The 21,692-nt window shown below is 34.9% G+C and overlaps 1 protein-coding gene across 1 annotated transcript in view; it reads left to right on the top strand.

The window, feature by feature from the left end:
• jeb (jelly belly) overlaps positions 1-7,802 on the top strand; it is a 40,326-nt gene extending 32,524 nt beyond the window's left edge. The window contains exons 2-3 of the mRNA XM_064682067.1: positions 6,907-7,067; positions 7,161-7,802. Of these exons, the coding sequence (XP_064538137.1) occupies positions 6,907-7,067; positions 7,161-7,220 (221 nt within the window). The 3' untranslated portion in view covers positions 7,221-7,802. The remainder of the gene's footprint in view (positions 1-6,906; positions 7,068-7,160) is intronic.
• Positions 7,803-21,692: the final 13,890 nt, after the last annotated feature.

Raw genomic sequence — 21,692 nt, 5'->3', positions numbered from 1 at the left:
GGACTGAAAGTTTTCACTTTTTCTGACAGGGACTCTGCTAAAGCTATATAAATAGCTGCTGTTTTATTTTATAGCTGTTAACAATAATTTTATATTCGAATAATTTCACAATTTGAGAATATATATTCACATAATTTAGGTAGTTGGAAACCCGATAAGCCAAACTTTTATTAGCCTTTTTTATTATAACTTTATTTACGATTTAACTTGTTTCAGAATAAGCCAGTATATATTTATTTATTAATTTTAATAGGTTTTATCTTAGATCTGAAAAAAATCATTATAAAACGCCAAAGAAAATACTTTACCTCTAAATATATATAACTTCTTTTTCATTAAACTTGCTTGGCTCAATTCTTCTTAGGGTATCTTTCGTTCATCAACCTCAATGGTAGTTGTTGACAACCACAAGGAATTCAAATTTGCGGCATGTTTGTTGTTGTTGTTGATGTTCTTTGTTTGAGCTTTAGAAACACAAACTAAAAGGTTTCTCATGTTCAAGGCAGGCTCCTCAATACAAGCAATTGACTGCTACAGGGCCAATCGCTGTCAGCGTGTGTGTTGAGTCTGTTTTTGTTTGCTTAGCTATAGGGAAATATGCACATATGTAATTTCAAATGCTGGCCCACACACGGCGGAGGATGTGAGTGTTGTGTCTGTCTGCAATTAGCTTGCAGGCAGTGTAGCTGAATAAAGAAGCATAAAGAAGAAGCCAGAACTTATTAAATTACAATAAATGCGAAGTGGGTGCCACACACACCCACACATGCACATATACACACACAGGTTACACACGTAGCGGCTATTTCGTATCCGTTTCTCAATTCCGAGTATTTTACGCCTTATTCCGTCAAGAAAAAATAATATAGATAAACAAACGAATAATAAAAAACAAGAAACTGGAATTTTCCGTTAAATAACACAGCAAATGTAGCTTTTAGCTCATGTGTGTGGGTGTAGCTGTAAAAATTGGAAATATGTTAACATAATTGAAGCAAAACTCGGCCAACCAGCTGAGAACACAAAGGCCGTGCGATAAAAATGCTAAAATGCCAGGCAGAAGTCTTTCAATAAGAATGCAGACAAATTATCATAGAATATATTCGAGCGGAAAATTTAATCAAAACCTCATTAGACGGCACCCCACGCGCTTGCAGATCCCGCTCGATGGCAACACCTGGCAAAATTATGACAGCCAACACAAAGCTGAGGGCCTACGTAAATGAAAAGGACGCCTTGACAAAACAGACCCGAATCCTCAATTTGTCGACAACACAAACGAATAAAAAAAAGGAAGAAGTCAAGAAAGGAAAATAAATTCCATTCAATTTTTGACACAGGACTAGGACAGCCAGCACATGGAATGTGTCACTGTAAATGGGCTTTGTTTGGGCCACACAAAAGTGAAAGGGGTGCATCAGGGGGGGGGGGGGGGGGAGTAAGGGGTGATGTTTGGGCTATACGTAAATGAATGCCCATCAATTTTGCAGATGCCATTTATAAATTTGCAGAAAGCAGAAGGCTTTTGTTTTATGCATTTTTTCTATTTATGGCTGAAATATACAGAAGCAGGCACTGTGTGCGAGTGTGTATGTGTGTGTGTGTGTGTGAGTGTGTGGGTGGGTGCGTTAGGATGCGAGTTTAATGTCCCAAGCAGCTAGCCAGCATCTAGTTTTTTTCTTGCCTTGTCTGTTTATGTGCGCCACATAAAACTATCAATTTATAGCTGCAAAATCGTTGCGCGCTGTTTCCTTTTGCTGGCGCTTCCTTTAGCTTCCTGCAGACGACGCCCTCACACACACACACACACACACACTTACACACACACACACAGGCACACGCGCGCATAGTGCATTGCGCGCTCTCGTTTCGTGGGTTTTGTTATTATTGTTGGCAGCATTTTAGGCGCCATGTCGACGAGACAACAGGCGTTTCAGCTTTGGCTTTGGCTCTTTGGCTTCTTTGGCTCTTTTGGCTCTGGGCATTGGGGAGTGGGCGAAAAAGGTTTTCTCGCTCGAACTTTGTTACAACATTTTTCGAGTTATTTTTGCGGCGAACTCCGCTCATTCACAGGGAACTGCGCTTGCCACTTGCATTACGTATACGTCATGGCGCACTCGCTCTCCCTCTCTCTATCTCTCAGCCTGTCTCTCGTTCTCTTGCTCTTTTTCTCGCACAGTCGACAAAAATAGCAAATAGCATTTTCTTTTTAGCTGCTACACACACACACACACACACACACACACACACACACTCATACACACATAGCTACACTAGAAGCTAACCCAACCTACATCATTTCACCCCCTCAGTAGGATGCGCTGCTCAGCTGCGACTTGGCAACAGCCAAATCCTTTTTATGCTTTTGATTTTTTGACACTCGACGTGTTGTTGTTCTGGCGCTTGTTGTTTGTTTGTCATGGTTGTTGTTGCCGTTGTTGCTGCTGATGTAGTTGTTATTGTTGTTGTTGTTTTTGTTGTTGAGTGTCTTAGTGTCAACATGCGTTGACTGTTTCAAGCTTATGTCCTGGCTTATGTGCCAGTTAGTAACAGGATGTAGCAAGTTGGTACAGTTGTGTCTTATGCGTGTAAGTTGCTCTCCACAATCTGAACGTGATTTGCATGCAAGCATCTAGCTAAAGATTTATTGAACTTGCCTCGCATATGGAATTCTGTCAAACTTCTTTACCGCCAATTTGCATAAGCTGCAGCCATACATATCGATATAGTTTGTTTTACCTCTCAACTTGCCAAAGTTGCAAAATATAATGCAATAAATAAGAAATACCTTAAGTGCTGCATTCCCTTGCAGCGGGATCTAAGCTGACAAAGAAAGTTCAGGAACTGCCATTAAAGTGTCAGCTGCACTTCAGACATAAGCTACAAGGAATTGGGAATACATTGAAGGCTTTAACTTGAAGTGCAACTAGGTTGAACTTTCTAGGCTATGGCTATGCAATGCAATTATGAATATTCTAGACCTAAGACTCGTTATTCATTAATCTTTACATTGTTTAGTTGCACGTAGCTAATTACCCCTCAAAAAGTTTTAAAATATTTGTATATTATTTTTGGTCTATTATCTAATACTTCCTTGCATTGAAAATGTGTCTTACAAATTGGTTTTTTGTTGAATTAAAAATTAGCTTCAACTGGCTTCACATTTTATATTATCTTATAAATATTTTAACGATAAATGGAAATTTAGCATCTTCAAATTAATTTCATGCTATGGTTTCTCGCAAAAGCTTAAAAATATATTAATTATAATTATAAATTTAATTTTGGTTACTAAATTTAAGTTCTTCCTTTAATTTATTGCTCCTCATTTTGTTGTTAGCTTTTATTATTTATTAATGTTTAAGACTTTAATTTCAGAATGATGTGTACTCATTTAAGAATAACTATTTAAGCGCTATTTTATTTACTTTTATCATATAATATGATTTACTATTTTTTTATCGCCTACCTACAAAATAATGGTTTTTGAAAATGAATCTTTGCTAAAAATAAATATTTTATTATTTATTTATTACCTTTATTAAATCTTCATTAATATGAATATTAAATACTCTGTTATTAAATAATTATTTCATTAACATTGTAATTTTACATTTATCTCAAATAATAAATTAATATTTAATTTGCATTTTTAAAGAAACAATTATGCACAAATTGTTATATGCACATTGTTATATAATATGCGCAAGTTGTTAACAAAGGTAGTTTTGACAACATATTATTGCCTACCTGTAGGCGCAGGGCAACCGGAGTTTGCTTCGTATACCTGAACGAAAACCTAGCTGCAAGGTAGCAGAACTGCAATTGCTGCACAAATAAAAATACTAAGAAACTTGTGCGCGCTTATTTCGATTTATCGCACAAGCCATGGGCGCCAGAGGTGTAGGATGAGGAGGAGGTGGGGGAAGGGACGGAGGAGGGGGCAGAGGCAAACAAGCGCAAAAATCAATTTAAAGTTCAATAGCCTCGCTTGGCCCATAAGAAGCGAACAAAAAAAAGGAAATTGAAAAACATGGCAAATAGAATGGGAAAGAGCGCGTCCAAAAATTTAGCCATGTTACAAGTTGCAAGTTGTGCACCCACTCAAGCGCTTGCCCGCCCTCTCTGTCTCTCTCCCTCTCTCACTCACGCTCCCTCTCTGCCTCTCTCTCATACGCTTTATTGTTGTGTGTGTGTGTGCTGTGCGCTGCATAGTTATTTGTGTGTAAAATTAAGTTCAAAGTACAAAATGTGGGTTGTCGACAACTGCAATGGCTCGAATAGCTCGCCCCGCCTCGCCCCGCTTCGCCTAGACTTCACTCAACTGCAATGTAAATGGCGCAACAGCAATGCAGTCAGCATTGTACTAACCACAAAAAATAATGCCCATAAAACTAATGGGTGACGCACATAAAAATTGTTTTGGGTCAACGTTGCGTATACGCAATGCGCTTTAATTCATGCATATGCAAATACTGTGTGGCAACTGCAATCGAGACATGCGAAATCAGCATAAATGTGTGCTGTTCCCCACGCGTGGGCTATGTGAGCGTGGCATTTGATGCAGCCAAACGTGCCCAAGTATCCATTGACGCAATTAAATGCGCTGGCGGCGGCCGCGAAGCGCATTGATAAATGGCAATCGGCGACGCCGTTGGCGGCAACATTGTCATCGTCGTCATTCTCATCGTTTGGGGCTCTTCAAAATGCAAATAGCTCTTTGGCACGCCAGGGGCTTTCGGCTCATAGCGAACGCAAATCGCCCTCCCATTCGCGCCTCTCTTCACCCGGCACAATGTGCCTAACGAGGCGTTGGGCGTCGCAACTTTTTGCACCTGCCTCTCATCAATTGATTTCATGCTGACAGCAGACAACTGAGAATATGATGCCGACTTCATTTGGCAGACATACAAAATAACATCAAGACAGCTGGGCAACTGGCAGCGGGTTGTGCCACCATCTTGGCGGGAGTTGGCTGCGGGGAGGGGGGCGGTCTGGGGGTGCAACTGCTTAACAATTGAGTGTCAAGTTGCGCGCATTGCTTATGCACTTTTTTGCAGCTGCTGTCGTTGTCGCTGCTGCTGCTGCTGCTGTTCTGCTGCTGTTGTTGTTGCTGTTTTTGTAATGCGCATTAATGTGCTGCAAGGTGATTCAGCAGATATGCAACTGCTAATGGGGAGTCGCAATATCTTGTCGACAAGTTGAGTACATCTCGGGACTTGCGGCTGACAAGTGTTGAAGGGCAGGCACTTAGTTTGCATTGTTGTGCTTATGGCTGTATTTGTCTGTATGTGCCAGACACTTGTGCAGGGCCACATTAATGAACAGGCCACAGGGCCTGTTGTAAACTACAGCTGTCATGACTGGTGTGTAAAAGTGTTGCCTACTTTTCCGGGCTTGTGAATGAAATATGCAAACGCAGCAAATATTTCAACTGCCAGCTTTCGTATCGAAATTCGTGCAAGTCCTTGTAATTTTACGCTCAAGAATGAAGTTATAGATGAAGGCAGAAGCGACTGAGATTTAATAAGCTTACCTGTAACTATAAAAGGCTTAAATAGGTAGAAATTGAATTAACACATATTATATTTGCACAATATAAGCAGATATTTGCAATTTATATACATTTCCAGAATACTTTTGTAACTCCAATTACTCGTTAAATGCTCAATGAACAACATTTACGTTAATATGATTACAAATAGTACAAATAAAACAATTTAATACACTTTTTAAATAATCTGATAAAGAAACAAACCTGAAAAAGCAGCAATAAAATTAAATGCGAATGATTGCCAGGCTCCATTTAACACTTGTTCAACTGAACAAAAAACAAAAAGCCTGTTAAATGCTTATCAAATGAATATGCTGTTAACATCATCAAAAACAGCACAAAAAAAAAAAATAGCTGAGCGGCAATGAATGAATGAATTTCATTTGGTAAAATTGTAAATGGGAAACACAACAATGTGCCAACAATCCATGTGTCTGCACACTTTGGGCAAAAAGTGCAGTATAATTTTTTCCAATCGCTGCTACAAAAATAGCGCAGCTAAATTGCAAAAACTAGCGTGGAAAAAAACTAGAGGGGTCGATGGTAGAATGTTGGTAGCATAAAGAGGAGGAGGGGGGTATAAGGAGGCGGAGGTAAACCTATATGGGCAACTTCAACAAATCTCAATACGCAAACATGTAGCCAGGAGCAACAATAGCAGCAGTGGCAACAAAAACAACATGCACACACATGTGTGTGTGCGCAACGTGTATGTGTAAGTGTGTGTGTGTGTGGCAGAATGGCTGAAACTAAACCGGAGGCGCCAACATGTCCTAAAAGTGATTTATTTTTATGTATTTGTTTGTAGAGAGCAAAAAAAAAATAACACCGTCGAGAAAATGCCACAAAAAATAAAGTTTTCTTGTTGTTGCTGTTATTGCTGCTGCGTCGATGCAAGCGTAGCTTGGCTCGCCTATCCTGGAAACGGCAATGGGTATCCTGCTAGCACAGAAAGTAGTAAAGTAGCAAGCGTGTAACTATTTATAACAGCGTGAGCCGCTAAGCGGCAACATCGACAGGGGGTATATGCGGAGAGGATACACAAACAAAATGTCGAAAACAGAAAGAGAGCGAGGCAGAGAGAGAGAGGGGTGGCAGCAGGCAAATGGCATAGCATACTTTTATGCGGGTGTCGTTGCAACTTGCAACATTTAGACGCAAATCATGGCGGACATTAGCGTGCGCAAAGTTTTGCCTCGCAAGTTGAACGATTTATGTGGAAAGTTGTTACCTGTTACAGGGGGCGGGGGCATGGGGTGGGGGTAGCTGCCGCAACATTATGAATAAAACTATTTTGACTAACTGTGCAACCTGTTTCATTTCGTGTTTATATGTTTGTTGTGCCTTTGCAGAGTGCCCCACCGCAATGGATGGCATGGAGCGCTTCGCATGCCCCACACCGGATCTGCAGGGACGCTATCGTTGCATAGATGATCATGTGCTATGCGATGGCTTCATCGATTGTCCGGAGGGCGAGGATGAGGACCGAAGATCCTGCATGTTCTACAAGACGGTAAGCACAACAGATCCCAGACGCCGCCTATCTCCAAAAATGTTCTCAAATAACGCTTTTTCTGCTTGGGTTTTCTTTTTCTCTCAATTCCAGACGAAAGCTCATTTGGATGTGTTAGCGGATGCGTTACTACGCTGGGCGCGAGGGCGTTAAGTCCACACAATACCCGCACACGGACACACCTTGATAAACACACATACACACACTTGATTAAAAAAAAACACACCTAGAGAACCCACGTTAAAAAAAATTACAGTTAGTTTTATGCTAAATATTTAACATTAATCGTGCAAACCTATTAAGTTTAAAAACGGACAGGCACAACACTCACACACACACACACACACACACACACACACACACACACAACACACATACTAACCACTCCGCCTGCCCACACCCTCAAAAGTAAAAAAAGTATTGAACAAAATGCAAAGTTGTGGTATGTAAAAATTCCAAGTAAAACAAGTACTAATAATGGCAACAAATATTTAAAAAAGATATGATTTGGACTATTATTACACTATTGTTAATTAACAAAAAAAAAAACAAAACAAAAAATTAAAAAAAAAAAACTACCAATCAAGAAACTATTCAAAAGATAAACAAAAGATATCTAAAATGGCGTTAAAATTTCGAAAAGTAAAAAAACCCAAGTGGAAAATTTTGTCGCAAAAAACTTGCCCCCAGATGGTTTTCTTTTATTGTTTTGCGCATTAAATCGGTCCTAAGCTATTTTTAGTATATATATTAAAAAGTATTCAAAAAATATTAAATATATATATATATATATATATATATACATATGTATATACATATAATACAATTTGTATATATCGATATATATATATAGATATATATATATGTATGTATATTTTTCAATATATATATACATATATATATTTCGTGTACATTATTTAACTATACGTGTATTAAAGTTAAAATGTTAATGCAACAAAAAACAAAATAAAATAAATAAAAGCGAAAGAAAAGAAAACATTGAAAACAAATCAAAAAATGCGTAAAAGAAGGCACACAGCGAGCTGAAGAGCTGAAGAGCTGACAGTAGGGGAAGAGCAAAAGGGTTATATATACATATACAAATGAAATTATGAAAAACGAAAAACAAAAAAAACTCAAAACAAAATATGAAAATGCAGACATTAATTATATATAGTAAATATATACATATAACAAATAAATATACAATTAAAAATTGACATAGGTTTTATTGCAATGATAATGCTGATAATATGAACACGAATGCGAGTGCGTATGCCACAGATAACTGATTAACGATTATCATTCGATTGATAATATCGATAACTAACAATGCCGTGGGTCTACGCATGTCTGAATGATATATAGGAAAACAATATATATATATATATATATACAACCAGTAAACAGCATGAAAGAAGGAGCAGGAAAACATTTACAAACTAATACAATGAAGGTATAACATTTACATAACAAAAAGACTTGACTTGATTTTACTTATTATGATTGAAAGTTGAGGTTTTTTATAATTTATTACGTATTATGCGTATTATGCATTTAATTTACAATTATTATGTTAAAGAGCTGTTCCACTTTCAAGATATTTTGTACATAAATAATATGAATTCATTTTTATTTAATTCTTTCCATTTATGTGCTTTGGCTAAACTTGTTCATCGGTATGTAGAAATCATTTTTGGCTCATTTTGTACATTTATTGCTGCATTTTCGTATATTTCGTCTAAGTAAGTCAATTTTATCTCACCTTATGATTTCTTCATATATGAAACAGTTCTCATGGAAATGGCAGCTATTTGTAGTTAAGGAAATTTATTTAAATCAAGTATATTTAACTAACAATGGACTTATAAATATTTAAAGAAACAAAACCCTTAAACTTATACAAAAAAACAAAATTTATATTATTTAGTTAAAGGCCTGTAAAAACGCTAACAACAAAAAACAAATCGACATAAAAAATCAAAATATATTCATTTCGTACTGACTTTGCCATTTTAGTCCGCTGATTTCTGTTTCCCCCCCGCTAAGATGAGCGCAAATACAACCGTTGACTTTGCTAAAAAACTATAAAATATATTAAATAAACGCGAGAGATGACAAAAGTAAAATTTTTAATATTATCCAATATTGTTATTATGCATACAGAGTTCCAACAAACAATCAATTAAGAAAACAATCAAGCAAATTTTAAAACATAAAAAAAATGAAAATGTTGAGACGGTTGTGTATGCGGCACGGTAACAAATTAATAACAATAAACAATAAAAACACAACAAATAATAATTTGTAAAAATTCGAATGCTTAAAGTAAAAGTCTATTAACGTGTTCTCGGAGCTATTCAAACGTATTCTCGTCTTTGTTTTATAAAACCTTCAATGCCAACTTTTATGTAAAGAATAAGAAAAAACCAAAAAAAAAAAACCTACATCAAAATTATATATGAAATAACATATGAAATTGCGAGCAATAAAATTTCATATCTTATACACAGTACGTATAAAATGCAAGTAATTATAATCAATTAAACAAATCTTTATCGATAAGATTTGAATTTATGATTTTCTTATGTGCTGACACGCAGCTCAAATGCGCAAAAAATGCAATTTACAAAACAAAAATAAGTAAAATATAAATATAAATAAATAAATAAATAAAATGCATCTCCCGAAAATTAGGCCCCGGTCTGAGAGCTCTGTGTCCCTGCGATAAGAACGATCTTCGTTGAAAATATGAAATACTTAAAGCCAATGTTCGTAATCTAAATAAAAACAAGTCGTTTTGGGTTTCCTTTTCTCATTTCATTTTAATTGACATTTTGATTTACTATATTCTATTAATAACTGCAAAATAACCCACCTTTAAATATTAAAGATAATATTAATAACAAATAATAAAAACGATTTCTATACCGGTGTAATAACTCTACATAAATGTTGCTTACTGCGAAAAAACAAAAACGAGGAAAATAAATAAAATGTATAAACTATAAGTAAATTAACAAATATATATATGTATGCATATTATCCTTGCAAGCATTATACACAAAACCAAAAAAAAATTAAACAACTCCTAAAACCCAAATAAAAGCGCACTAAAGAAAAAAAAAAAACAAAAACAACCGAGGACAACAAAACCGAAAACAAATCAAAGTAAACCAAATGCAAAGCGACAGATGGAAATTTTAATGACATTTTTGAATGAGAATTGAAATGAACGGAAAATATACATATACATCTATTTTTGGCCTATTTTTCTATAACCGAAACATGAAAAGAAAAAAACAACATCAACAACTTTTTAAACTGCAACAAAAAGCGAACAAATCGAAAAACTTTTATAACACGAAATAGAGCAAAAAATATCGACCGTTATTTTGGTGTGCGTTAATGTAAATACACATAAGTTAATTCCATTCGATATGTGTCTCTTATATAGTCACTTGATTCTCATATATACTTACTTCGATTTGTCTTAGTTGTTTTTGAACTTAACGAAGATCGTTTCAATATTTTGCATTTCCTTGACTTGACTTTTTTTAGGCAGCCAACAAAACGGCAGCCGAATTGTATGTACAAATTTGTATATAAACGTTATTAACAAAATATCAATGAAAATCAATTTGAATTTTTGTGTTCAGTTATTTGTTTCCATTTTTGCGGCAAGAATTTTACATTAACATTTCTTTTTATTTAATTACTACATAAAAAACATATTTAATGTAAGCATAGCGAAAGTAAAAAAATAAACCTAGCCAAAAACAAAACAAAACCAAAACAAAAAAAATAAATTGAAAAGAAAAAAAACAAATAGTTTCTTGAACATATAACATGCAAGTATGATAACAGATAATTGTTAAATGTTTAAAGTAAAACACATATACAAGTGCATAGGCAAAACACACAGACAGACACACACACATTTACACACATACACACTAGAAATATAAACACATACATACACATATATACAGTTTAAGTATATGCAACACTCATACAACACAGTGAGTCAATATGCAATGAAAATGAATGAAGAAAACATTTAAAAAATAGATAACACTACTTGTATTTATTTGTATTTGTATATTTAAAAGAAAAACCCAACAAGAAAGGAAACCGAAAATGAAAATGAAAATGAACTTTAACTATTAATGTAGCAAATGGCCTAAAATTCAATGCCATTCGCACAATTTTTTAACAACTAATTACAATTAAAACCAAAATAAAACAAAAACTAAGTTCAATTCGAATTCTAATTTTAATCTATTTGTACTTTGTAATTGAATTTGTATTTGCTGTACATAAGTTTAGCCTGCCTCTCTCTCTCTCTCTTTCCCCTCTATGTTAAATCTATGATTTAGAAAGCAACTAGTTGATGATGATTAAGATAATGATGATCACGATGATGATGATGTATAATGTGCGCATTTTTTGCGGCCATTTTTTTAGTATAATCATAATTCCATTATAATTTACTGTTTACATATTAAATATATTAATAAATTATATATATACGAATATTATATAATACCGAAAAACGAAAACAAAGCAAAACACAAAAAGCAAACAAAAAACTATACATGAAGATGAAGAAAACAAATACACAACTTAATATACACTGAAAACAAATCAAAATATGCATTTCTGATTTCCTTTCTATATACACTCTCTCTCTCTCTCTCCCCCCCACAACAGATGCGTTTTAACTAACTTTATTATAATTTTGAATAGTTTCTTTGTTGTTGTATTTTCTTCAATTATTTCTTTTACGGAATCTGCATTTCCGTTTACAGATCTCTTGTGAAAATTAGTTTTAAATTACTTTTCAACAGCATTAAACTGTTTCCATATAATACTTTTGTTCTACTTTAGAATCATGACTCACTTTTCCTTAGCTTTCTTTTCTATAACTCGCTACTGCTCTAAAAGACAAAGTCTCTCCACAACAACAACAACAACAACTTTACACAGCACATGGTTACAACTGTTGCAAACACTACGCATACAGTAAGTTCTCATTATAAACTACCTATACATATATATTTATATATATTTGAAACTATTCCATTTCTTAACAAATTTATTTTTTATTTGGTTTCTTTCCCTTTTGTTTGTTTTTGGCTGCCTGACAAGAAATATCTGTTCAAGTTAAATAGCCAAACTTTGCACTCAAGTTGCGCTTTGAAGTATCACTTTAGCTTTTTAACCTTCTCGTAGTTATGCAAACAGTTGAAGTGCAATTCAAAACTCAAAGCTTAGCTAATTCTAGAAGCAACTTTCCATGTATTCAAGGAATCCTCTGCGGCGAGCTGCGTTTTCCGAGTCAGTCTGTTTAAGCCAAAGGCAGCAACTGCCTCTGGCCAAACCAAGCAAACAAGTTCCAAGTTGTCTGTGTTCAACTGACGCTCACTTCAATGCTGACAAAACAGACAAACTTTTCAACAATGCACAGGCAAGATTTTTTCATTCAATTTTTAGATGGTAAACACAACTAAATTAATAAGCAGCCATTGGGCGTTAAATTCTATGGAATTACAAGTAGATTTATGTGTTTTGAATAAAAATATAAATAAATATCCCATATATGAAGTGGAATTTTAACAATAAATTAATCGCAAATGAGTGTTAGAAAAGCATGTAGCCGGTTTTTTGGAGCGTTGTCAAACCGAAGAATATTTTCGGATAGCTTAGGCAATTTAAGGAGGGTTTGGAAGGATTTTTGGGAAGCTGATTATGAAAAGCATGTTAGCAACAATATTTCAAAATATTACATATATATAATCTATTCAAATGTTACTTAGTAAATGAATGTAACGGACATAAATATTAGCCAACAGAGAGTAATTCAAGCAAGTTTTCTTAGCGGTAGATACAAATACAATTTTGCTGAGCGCTAAAGCACTTGGCCAGAGAAACAAAAAATCAAATAAAATAATTAATAAAAATAATTAAACACAAATCGCAAATATCCTTATTAAATGTTTATTAATATGCATAATCAAATGGAAATTATAATCATTGTGTTAGGTGTCATCACACAGTTCTTGTCTAGACTCTAAGTAAGCCTGGGAAATTGTTGAAAAGTTTGAGAACATATATATAGTAAATAGTATAGCTATATATATATATATATATCTATATATCTGGTAAGCCCGAAACTGCAAACACAATTTGTATAGGCTTTGGAGGCTGCATGCAAAACAACTAGAGAAAATTCCCGCTAAATGGTTAACAGTTAACCCTTCAGCTGTTAAACCGTAAAACTGTAAAACCGTATAACTGTAACCCGTAACATCGCATATCGTATCGCCTGCGGCTCTTTGGCAAAGTGGCCTTCAATGCGCATCAGGTGTTGTGTGCCATTGATTCGAGCCCGCTTTTTCTTCACAGCCAAAACAAATAATGATATATATACATCAAATTTACACCATGCCGCAAAAAGCTGCACTCAATGCGCACAACCAGAGCCACTGATGCAATTCAATGCCACTTTCATTATCAAGCACTCTCACACAATTGCCACTCGCGATATGAGCCACAATTTTTGATCAATTGCTGCAACTGCTACCAAAATTAGTGGCAGCATGTCCCAACTTGAATATATATATATAAAAAAAAATAACCAACAAATCCACAGAGCTAAAAAATCGACATTTGTTTTGCATGCAAATTGCTGAAATAAATTGTTGTCCAGCAGTTGGTTGGCAAATAAGAACGGAAAAAAAAGACATAAATGTCGCACAAATTAGATTGGCATTAGCCAGTGCAAACAAAATGAAATTTGAATAAGAGATAGAAGTTTGAGCTATCATAAACTGTTATTTATGTATGACGCAGAACCGGGGATTTCCTTGATAAAGCAACTTATTTGCTTTAGCTTTTCTTTTAATGCGCATTGAAACTTGAGATTTTCTATTAGCTAGGGCAAAATAGATTGCACTTCGGCTTTAAAGATAATTTAATATTTTGTTTGTTAATAAAATTGCTGAGCATCCATATATTCCGTAAAACAATTTATTTTAAATGCTATCAGCTATGGTAGAGGCAGCTCTCAGTAAAAAACAACTGAAAAACCTTTAAGCTCCAGTTTACCTAACATTAATTTTAATTATATTGAATGTCAATCTATATATCATCTTTATATATATAGTTCATTTGAAAATTCCGCTATAATTTGTTAACGATTTGGCGGCGAATTTGTTGTGGGGAACACAGCCGGCTTTTTAACACGCTCTTGACTACGTCGAGCTGTTGCTGAGTGACCCAGATGGAGAGCTCGGCACAGATTGCGAGATAAAGTTCCGCAAATGAGCGACATGAGTGCAATCAGTGCAGTGCATGTGCATGAACATGAACACGCATGAGGCACTGTGTCAGCCATGAAAGTTTCCCAGTTTTGTTTTATTTCATTTGCATGTCGGCAGCTCTGATTTGATGCGAGTTTCAGTTGGCGACATTTTAATTTGTATAATTCGCTCGGATCCAAGCTAGACGAGTTCATTAGAAAATAATTATGTTGTAGAGCGTACCGTAAAAGTTTTCCATTACACACACACACATACACAGACACACACTTCTCTCGAATGCACGCACTCGTTAAATGTTAATCATGTTAACTCTAATTTTCTTTATAAAAAAATAAAATGAAAACAATTTGAAGCGAACTTTGTTGCAGGCAAAAATACGATTAAAATACCATAAATAAACTTTAAGCATGGCACAATGAATACATTACTAATTGCACATATTTAATATTTATGCAATTCATTAAAATTGCAATTGCACCCATTATTAATAAATTATTTTCAATTTATATAATTAGCCCAAACGCAAACTTGCAAAACAATTAGCGTAAACAATTTGCACTGCTGCACATTTATGTGATAATTAAATGCAAACGAAGATACAATTTTTTTAATATTTATATAATGCACCACAATTGCACTTACCTAAAAAACGAAAAAAAGAACAAAAAATATATATTGTTAAAATAAATTAGAATAAATGTATACATAACAAAAAAGAACTCCTGAATTTGTATTAGCTGCTAATTAATAATACATTTTCATTTTGTTTATTTTGTATTCTATTTTTGTGTAGTACGTAGCACTTTTTGCACAAACAAGCACAAAAAAAAAAACAACACAAATAAATATTATCTAAAGCCAAAACAACTATACACAAGCTTACGAGTTTATTTTGCGTCCCTGCCCTTTCAAAGTTTGTTCATCCAGAGATTAGTCTTCCACAGCACCAACAAACAGTTGATTAGTGCCGAACTAAGCAATTCCAAAACAAGTTGATCAGCCGATAAACGACAGTTAAATATGACACACAGAGAACAAACTTTGGATGCACGGCGATGCATTTGCTGTGGAAGCCCAAATTCTTCAAGGAATTAAAAAATATTTTCGAGCTATAACATAAGTAGTCACAAGTACCTTAAAGCTAAAACAAATTAACCAAAATCGTTGCATATGTTATGTGTAGACGCTCAGAGATGGCGGCAGCGTAGCTAACTCCAACTACATCAAGAGCCACGCAATAGCGTATAGACAACTACAACAACAACAACAACATGATAATTCTATTAGCTACACTATCCTATCTCATACACAAGCAGCTTAAAAGCAATCCGTCCTAACTGAAACTTTTGAGCAAAACACTTGAAATGCTACGCGGATTGAGACACTCGGCCGAGCACGTACGATTAGAACTACTTGACATAGTATACGTCTATTAAGAACCTATACACAGCCACACATCCATACACCTACACAGACACACATACTCTCACATACATACACACTAACACATACAATGCACTTAAAATGTAAATGTTGTGATTTAAATGCACCGCCTGAAAGTATGCACCAAAAAATTAAAAACAGATTTTTGACAAATGTATTTTTGCACAATTTTTAAGAATGCACGAAACAAATGTAATCAAAAATGTATTGTATTTTAATTAAATAATTGTACATGTATAGCCAATAAATCCCCTCAAATACATATATACACTATTATATATACAAAATTATATATATATATACATATATACGAAAACGTTACAAATTTTTTCGACTTATATTACAATTAAAAAAAAAAGGTCACACGAAATGGAGAGATTTTTATTTCAGTTTTTCATTTTGTTCTTTTAACTTTTGCAAAATCTGCAAACCTGCAAAAATAAGACAAGCAGCTAATTGGCCCAGGGTCAGGGCTCTGTAAATATACAAATAAAATAAAAAATTAAAAATACTTGAAAGAGAAGCTATGTACATAGGCCAGGAATAAAAACGAATACCAAATAATAAATAATATATAAACTAAAAGACGAGAAAATGAAATAACCTTATATTACAACTCAAGCAAGCAAAGCAAACAAAATGAATGAGAAACGTTTTAACTTTAATTATGTATAATGTTTTATGTAATGTATGGTAATCCACAAAGGAAATCCTACTATTAATTTCTAAGTCATTTAACTTGTAAATTATTATGGTTATAAATGTATCATACTATTAATGTAAACAGATAGACATGGATGGTACCCGAGTGCTACAACAACAGCGACTACATGATTTACGTGTATGCTCTTAGGAGAATGTGTGGTTAGAAGTTATACAAAAATGATGTCTGCCTATGATTCTATATACATTAAAATATATATATATATATATGTATATGTATACAAATATACCTACTGAACAACAAAAGATATGAAAAATGAGAAGCGGCAGAGCGGCTGCATTCGAGTTGAGCAAACGTAACTATTAAAATAAAAATTGAAATTAAAGTTGAAATTATGAGTACGAATATGTATATGCAGCCGAAAAATCTATTACAAACCAAAAAAAAAAAAAAGAAAAAGAAAATGTATAACAAACAAACATATATACACATTAAAGCCCAAACAAAAAAGGAAACAAAACCTAATTTATGAGATTATATAAATATATATATATATATATATATATGTATATGTATACATATATACAACAATAACAAAAATATATGTAAAATTAAATAAACGAAGCCTCAGTCAGTATAAAATTGAACGCTTCATTTGATTTTGTCACTTGGCCGGAACGCGCCCTCAATTATTCATGTGCAAATGATTTTATGGTGCCCATTTGATTGTGACCAGGGGTTGGAGGCGCCTCCATTTGTTACAGCATTCGCATGCAAAATATTTGTATATAGACGGCTATGTATGCATTATGAGTGTATTTATAGCAACAATTATCGCATTTAGCTGATGACGCAAGGGTAGCCGGTTGCGGCGTGCAATTGTGGAACGGAGGGACCTAAATGTTGCATAAGCGTAAGTATTTTGGACTCTTAATTGACAGCTTATAAGCAAGACAATTTTAATTAAATAATTACATTAATTAACTGAGGTAAATTAGATTGTGTTTTTCATAAATAACTCTTTAATCATCATTAAGGAACGGCAGCTTGCACTAATCAGGAAACAGGCAGATTGTTCAAGTCATTAATACAACAGGAGTGCATTCATTAGAGAATTGATTTTAATTTTAAAGTTTTGCAAAAGTCTGAAGGGATTCAGGACGCTTAACAGAATTCACATGAATTCCTATCTATTACTTGCCGTGAATAATGAGAGGCAAGTTCTTTAATGCAAAAAATAATCTTTAATGACTGAAGTAACCTGACAGCTAGGCCGCTTGGAAAGCTGGCTCTCTGGACTCTAGAGAAGAATTTCATAGGCAAGCTACGCAATAATTGCTAAAATGTATATATCATGATGGCAATCATTTTAAATGAATTTTTGCAACTTTTTACTGTTGTCAGCAAGTTCGTTAGCTGGATTTTATGATCACATAAAGCGGACTCAGTGTTGATCCTTTAAAGACCGCAGCTGCTCCCTTGACCGAATGCCAAAGAAAAACAGTAACGGCTTCTGGTTTGGCTCTTTGGGAATTCGCGTAAATATTTTGTAAATAAACAGGTATCATAAATTTTAATTAGCGCTGGCCAAAAACTAATTTCATGCGAAAAAGACCAGCTAGTAAATGTGGGCTTGGACGCGCGTGGACTGTGGGTGTGACTTAAGTCAACTTCTGGCCCACAGTACAAGGCATAACTAATACGCCATGTGGTGCCGATGGCGTTGCCAGTGCCCCATTGCACCCCGGAGTATACACGAAAATTTATTTTGTTTTGCGCTGCCCGCAGCCCCTGCTCGCCTGCCTTCAGGCTTATTTACGTTTAATTGCCTGCCTTTTTGCTGTTTATTGGCTTTCTCTCTATTTATCTAAACGCTTCTGCCCAGTCCCCTTTTCCTGGGAATCATTGCCAGCTAAGGAGGAGTTGGAACGACGTTTTTATGCTTTATGATGTGCATGTAAATAAAAAAAGAAAGTCACAAATCGTTTGGCCTGCAATGCAGCAAAGGTTAAAGTTCACCCTCCTGTAGCAATAGCTAATATCCTGATTGACCGTGTCCTGCCTGCATCATGTACTTCTAGTTGCCTCGAACAAACAAGGTGAGAGCCTTCTCACCCAACCCGAAACATGTCCTGACCTTTGCCAAGTGCGCGTCATATTTTACAGTTTTTTTTTAACATTGTTTTTTTTTTCTTTTACCACGGATTGCAGCGCAGAACGCAGTTTAATGAAAGTGTGACAAGTGGCAGTTGAGCGTACAAACTAAAGGCCAGCTCATTAAAAGGGATTTGGCTCTACCGGCAACTCGACGCGATAAAACAAATGCCAATGCCTAAAATGTCAATCGCTGGCATTTGCACTGCCTCCGCCCTTCAATTCTGTTGCAATTTGTTGCGCCCACCTGGATGTGTGAGAACGCCTATGCAAAGAGTCCTTGGCGCATGGGTCAATTAACCTGGAATCATGTGGGTGAAGCATGACGCGTGAGCTGGTCAGCTAAGTGACCAGCTTTATGGTTAAGTAAGTTTTAATAATGCGTGTTAGCCATAAATGAATTCGTAAGAACAATTATCTTTCGTAAATTAAATACACTTACAGACTTGGCACAAATGGCAATCAGTTAGCAGTCAAATATAATTATGACTTATTGTTAAAAAAGTTGGCCTGGGCATGGCCGGTTAGTTCCTGATTTGTAAGTTCTCTTTTACAAAACGTGTAATCCTGATGTATATTATCATCTTTTCAAAGATGATTTAAATATGAAAATAAAAAATTATTGAGAATATTTTTCATTTATGTTTTACCTTACCATGCCGTATTAAAGTTGACGTATTTTCAAATCTCCCTACTATGCGATTCTCACGAACTCAAGAACGAATTATGTGTTCCACAGGACTTCATTGTAAGTATTGCATCAAGAATCTAATGAACTACATTTCTATATATGTAACACTTTATCATGACAGAGCATGGATGCAAAGTATGATTGAAAAAGTTATATATATAAGATTCCCATCTCGAGACTAAAAAGGGCGAAAAATTAATTCAATGCTCTTCAAACTCCCTTTCAAATATCTATGTATATAAATATCTAAAATGTTCAACTTTAGAAGTGGAGTTCAAGAGAGTACGGCTGGCTTACAATTTTTCAGGGGCAAGATCTGGCCAATTGTTGTCAAGAACTCGAAGCAGAAAATTGGGACTGGGCAAAGCTGTCGAAAACTGTTGGACTGCTAATCACCCTACTATGCGATTCTCATGAGTTCAAGTAAGGCTTTCAACTATTCATACTCTTATTTATAAATCTAATAAATTGTAATTGACTGCAATTTACTTTTTTCTTTTTCTTTCTCTCTATCTCTTTCTGAAACTCATTTTAATCGATTTCCTCCTGTTGAAATTCATATAGTTTCGTCTGCGTAGTATATATAATAGAAAGTCCTCCGCATTCTAATAAATAGATGGGAATAAAATAATCGTGCGTCTTGTATGCCCATTGTTGGTAAGTACATATTTAAATATTTATTTTTTTATATAAAGCAATATATGTTATAGTAGTTTTGACCTCCACGTAAGATATTATTATATATTGCTACTTTAAATATTTGAAGCAATACCCAACATATTCTTTACCAGATTATGTAATTGATAATGGGACTTTAAAATATTGTATAAATGCATATTTATTTTTATTTTCGTAGTTTCGATTTTCCAACAATTTCATTACAGGTCCACATGAAATTGCCAAACATATTATTTCTTGGCAGGGTTAGCCAAAAATACGTTCTCAATTTAACTTGTAGTTTTACTTGTGGAGCTGCCTCCAACCCAAGTCGATGCACACTAAAAATAAATTTGCCGGCGCTGCAACCGAACTAATGCAAAATGTTGCGGTCTGTTTCCATACGAATTCTCGTGCAATTTGCAACTTGACGCCGGTTTTGGCAAAGATCCTGCCATGTCCTTGGCGTAACGCACAGCGCAAAATTTCGCCTTCGATTTGCGTGTGGCAGCTGACACATGCAGTTGCCGTCACAGTTGCCACTTGAGCCAGATCCAGGGCCATTGTGTGCACTGGACATTAACCCACTTTCATCTTCGTCAATTTTGTCCTTCTTTTTTTTTTTGCTCACAATTTGTTTACGCTTCCCCTGATGCTGGCAACATTAAAGTATCTACAAGATACAAATAAATTGCAAGCCGTGGGCAGCAGTACGCTGACATCTCTTTGTGGGCCTGCCGCATTAAATGTGTTGAAATCATTCGACGCGTTCTTTTTCGGCTTCTTTGTCTGTTCTTTTTTCTTGCGTCTTCGAGCAGCCACCAAAGTATCTCAATCTGTAAAAAGCATAAGAGACAGTGGTATTAGCAGCGACATCATCGCACTGTGGCACCAACTGCGTTGCTCATTTTATAAAAACATGAACCATTGAAAAATATAAAGACAACTTACTTGGAGTTTGCAAATTATATATAAGCATATATTCGTAAGAATATGACAACCTGAACTATGAATAAAGACCGAATCGAAATCCGAACCGAAGCATATATATTTTTAAACTGTTTTATTCAAAATTTTAAAAAATATGAAAAGCCAAGTTTCTTTTTGCATTTAAGGACATAGAAAGTCACAAATTTGTATGGTCAAAAAGGCATTTCAACCTAAGTATTTGAATAACTGAATAACTCCTTTAATATCACTTTCTCTGCTTAAGAATAAATTTTCATATAAATCTGAAGCGCTTCTCTCTCTGCTACTGATTATTGGAAAAGTAAAGAATAAAGAATTGCCTGAATTCTCCTCTGCCCCGCCTCTTTCTTTCTCTGCAGTCCCCCTTGCTCTCTTGCACATATATTTATAAATTTCTTACAAAACTTATTTTTAGACTTTTGGCAAAATGTTCGAGTTTTGGTTCCACGGTGCAACAGCCGTGCTCTCATTTACTTTCGTTTGGCTGAAATATGCGGCTGGTTTGTTATTTTTGGCCGGCGTCGCTGTCGTTTTATTTACAGCCTTTATTAATATTAATGATGTGCGACGCTCTTGTCTGTTCATGCTCCGCGCTAGTTGCAAAATATGTTTGCATTTTTTGGCATTTCTTTGAATTTGATATTCGGAAGATACGCAAAATCGATTTGGCTAAGGCTGATTAACAGCTTATTGACCAGACCAGAACAGATCCGGCCAGAAAC

This window comes from Drosophila montana, unplaced genomic scaffold, assembly GCF_035044405.1.
Source record: "Drosophila montana isolate Dmon_TW-CO22-7 unplaced genomic scaffold, ASM3504440v1 contig_2438_1, whole genome shotgun sequence".
Taxonomy (NCBI): domain Eukaryota; kingdom Metazoa; phylum Arthropoda; class Insecta; order Diptera; family Drosophilidae; genus Drosophila; species Drosophila montana.
Note: the sequence above shows the minus strand (reverse complement) of the source record. Positions and strands in the feature narration are given on the sequence as shown.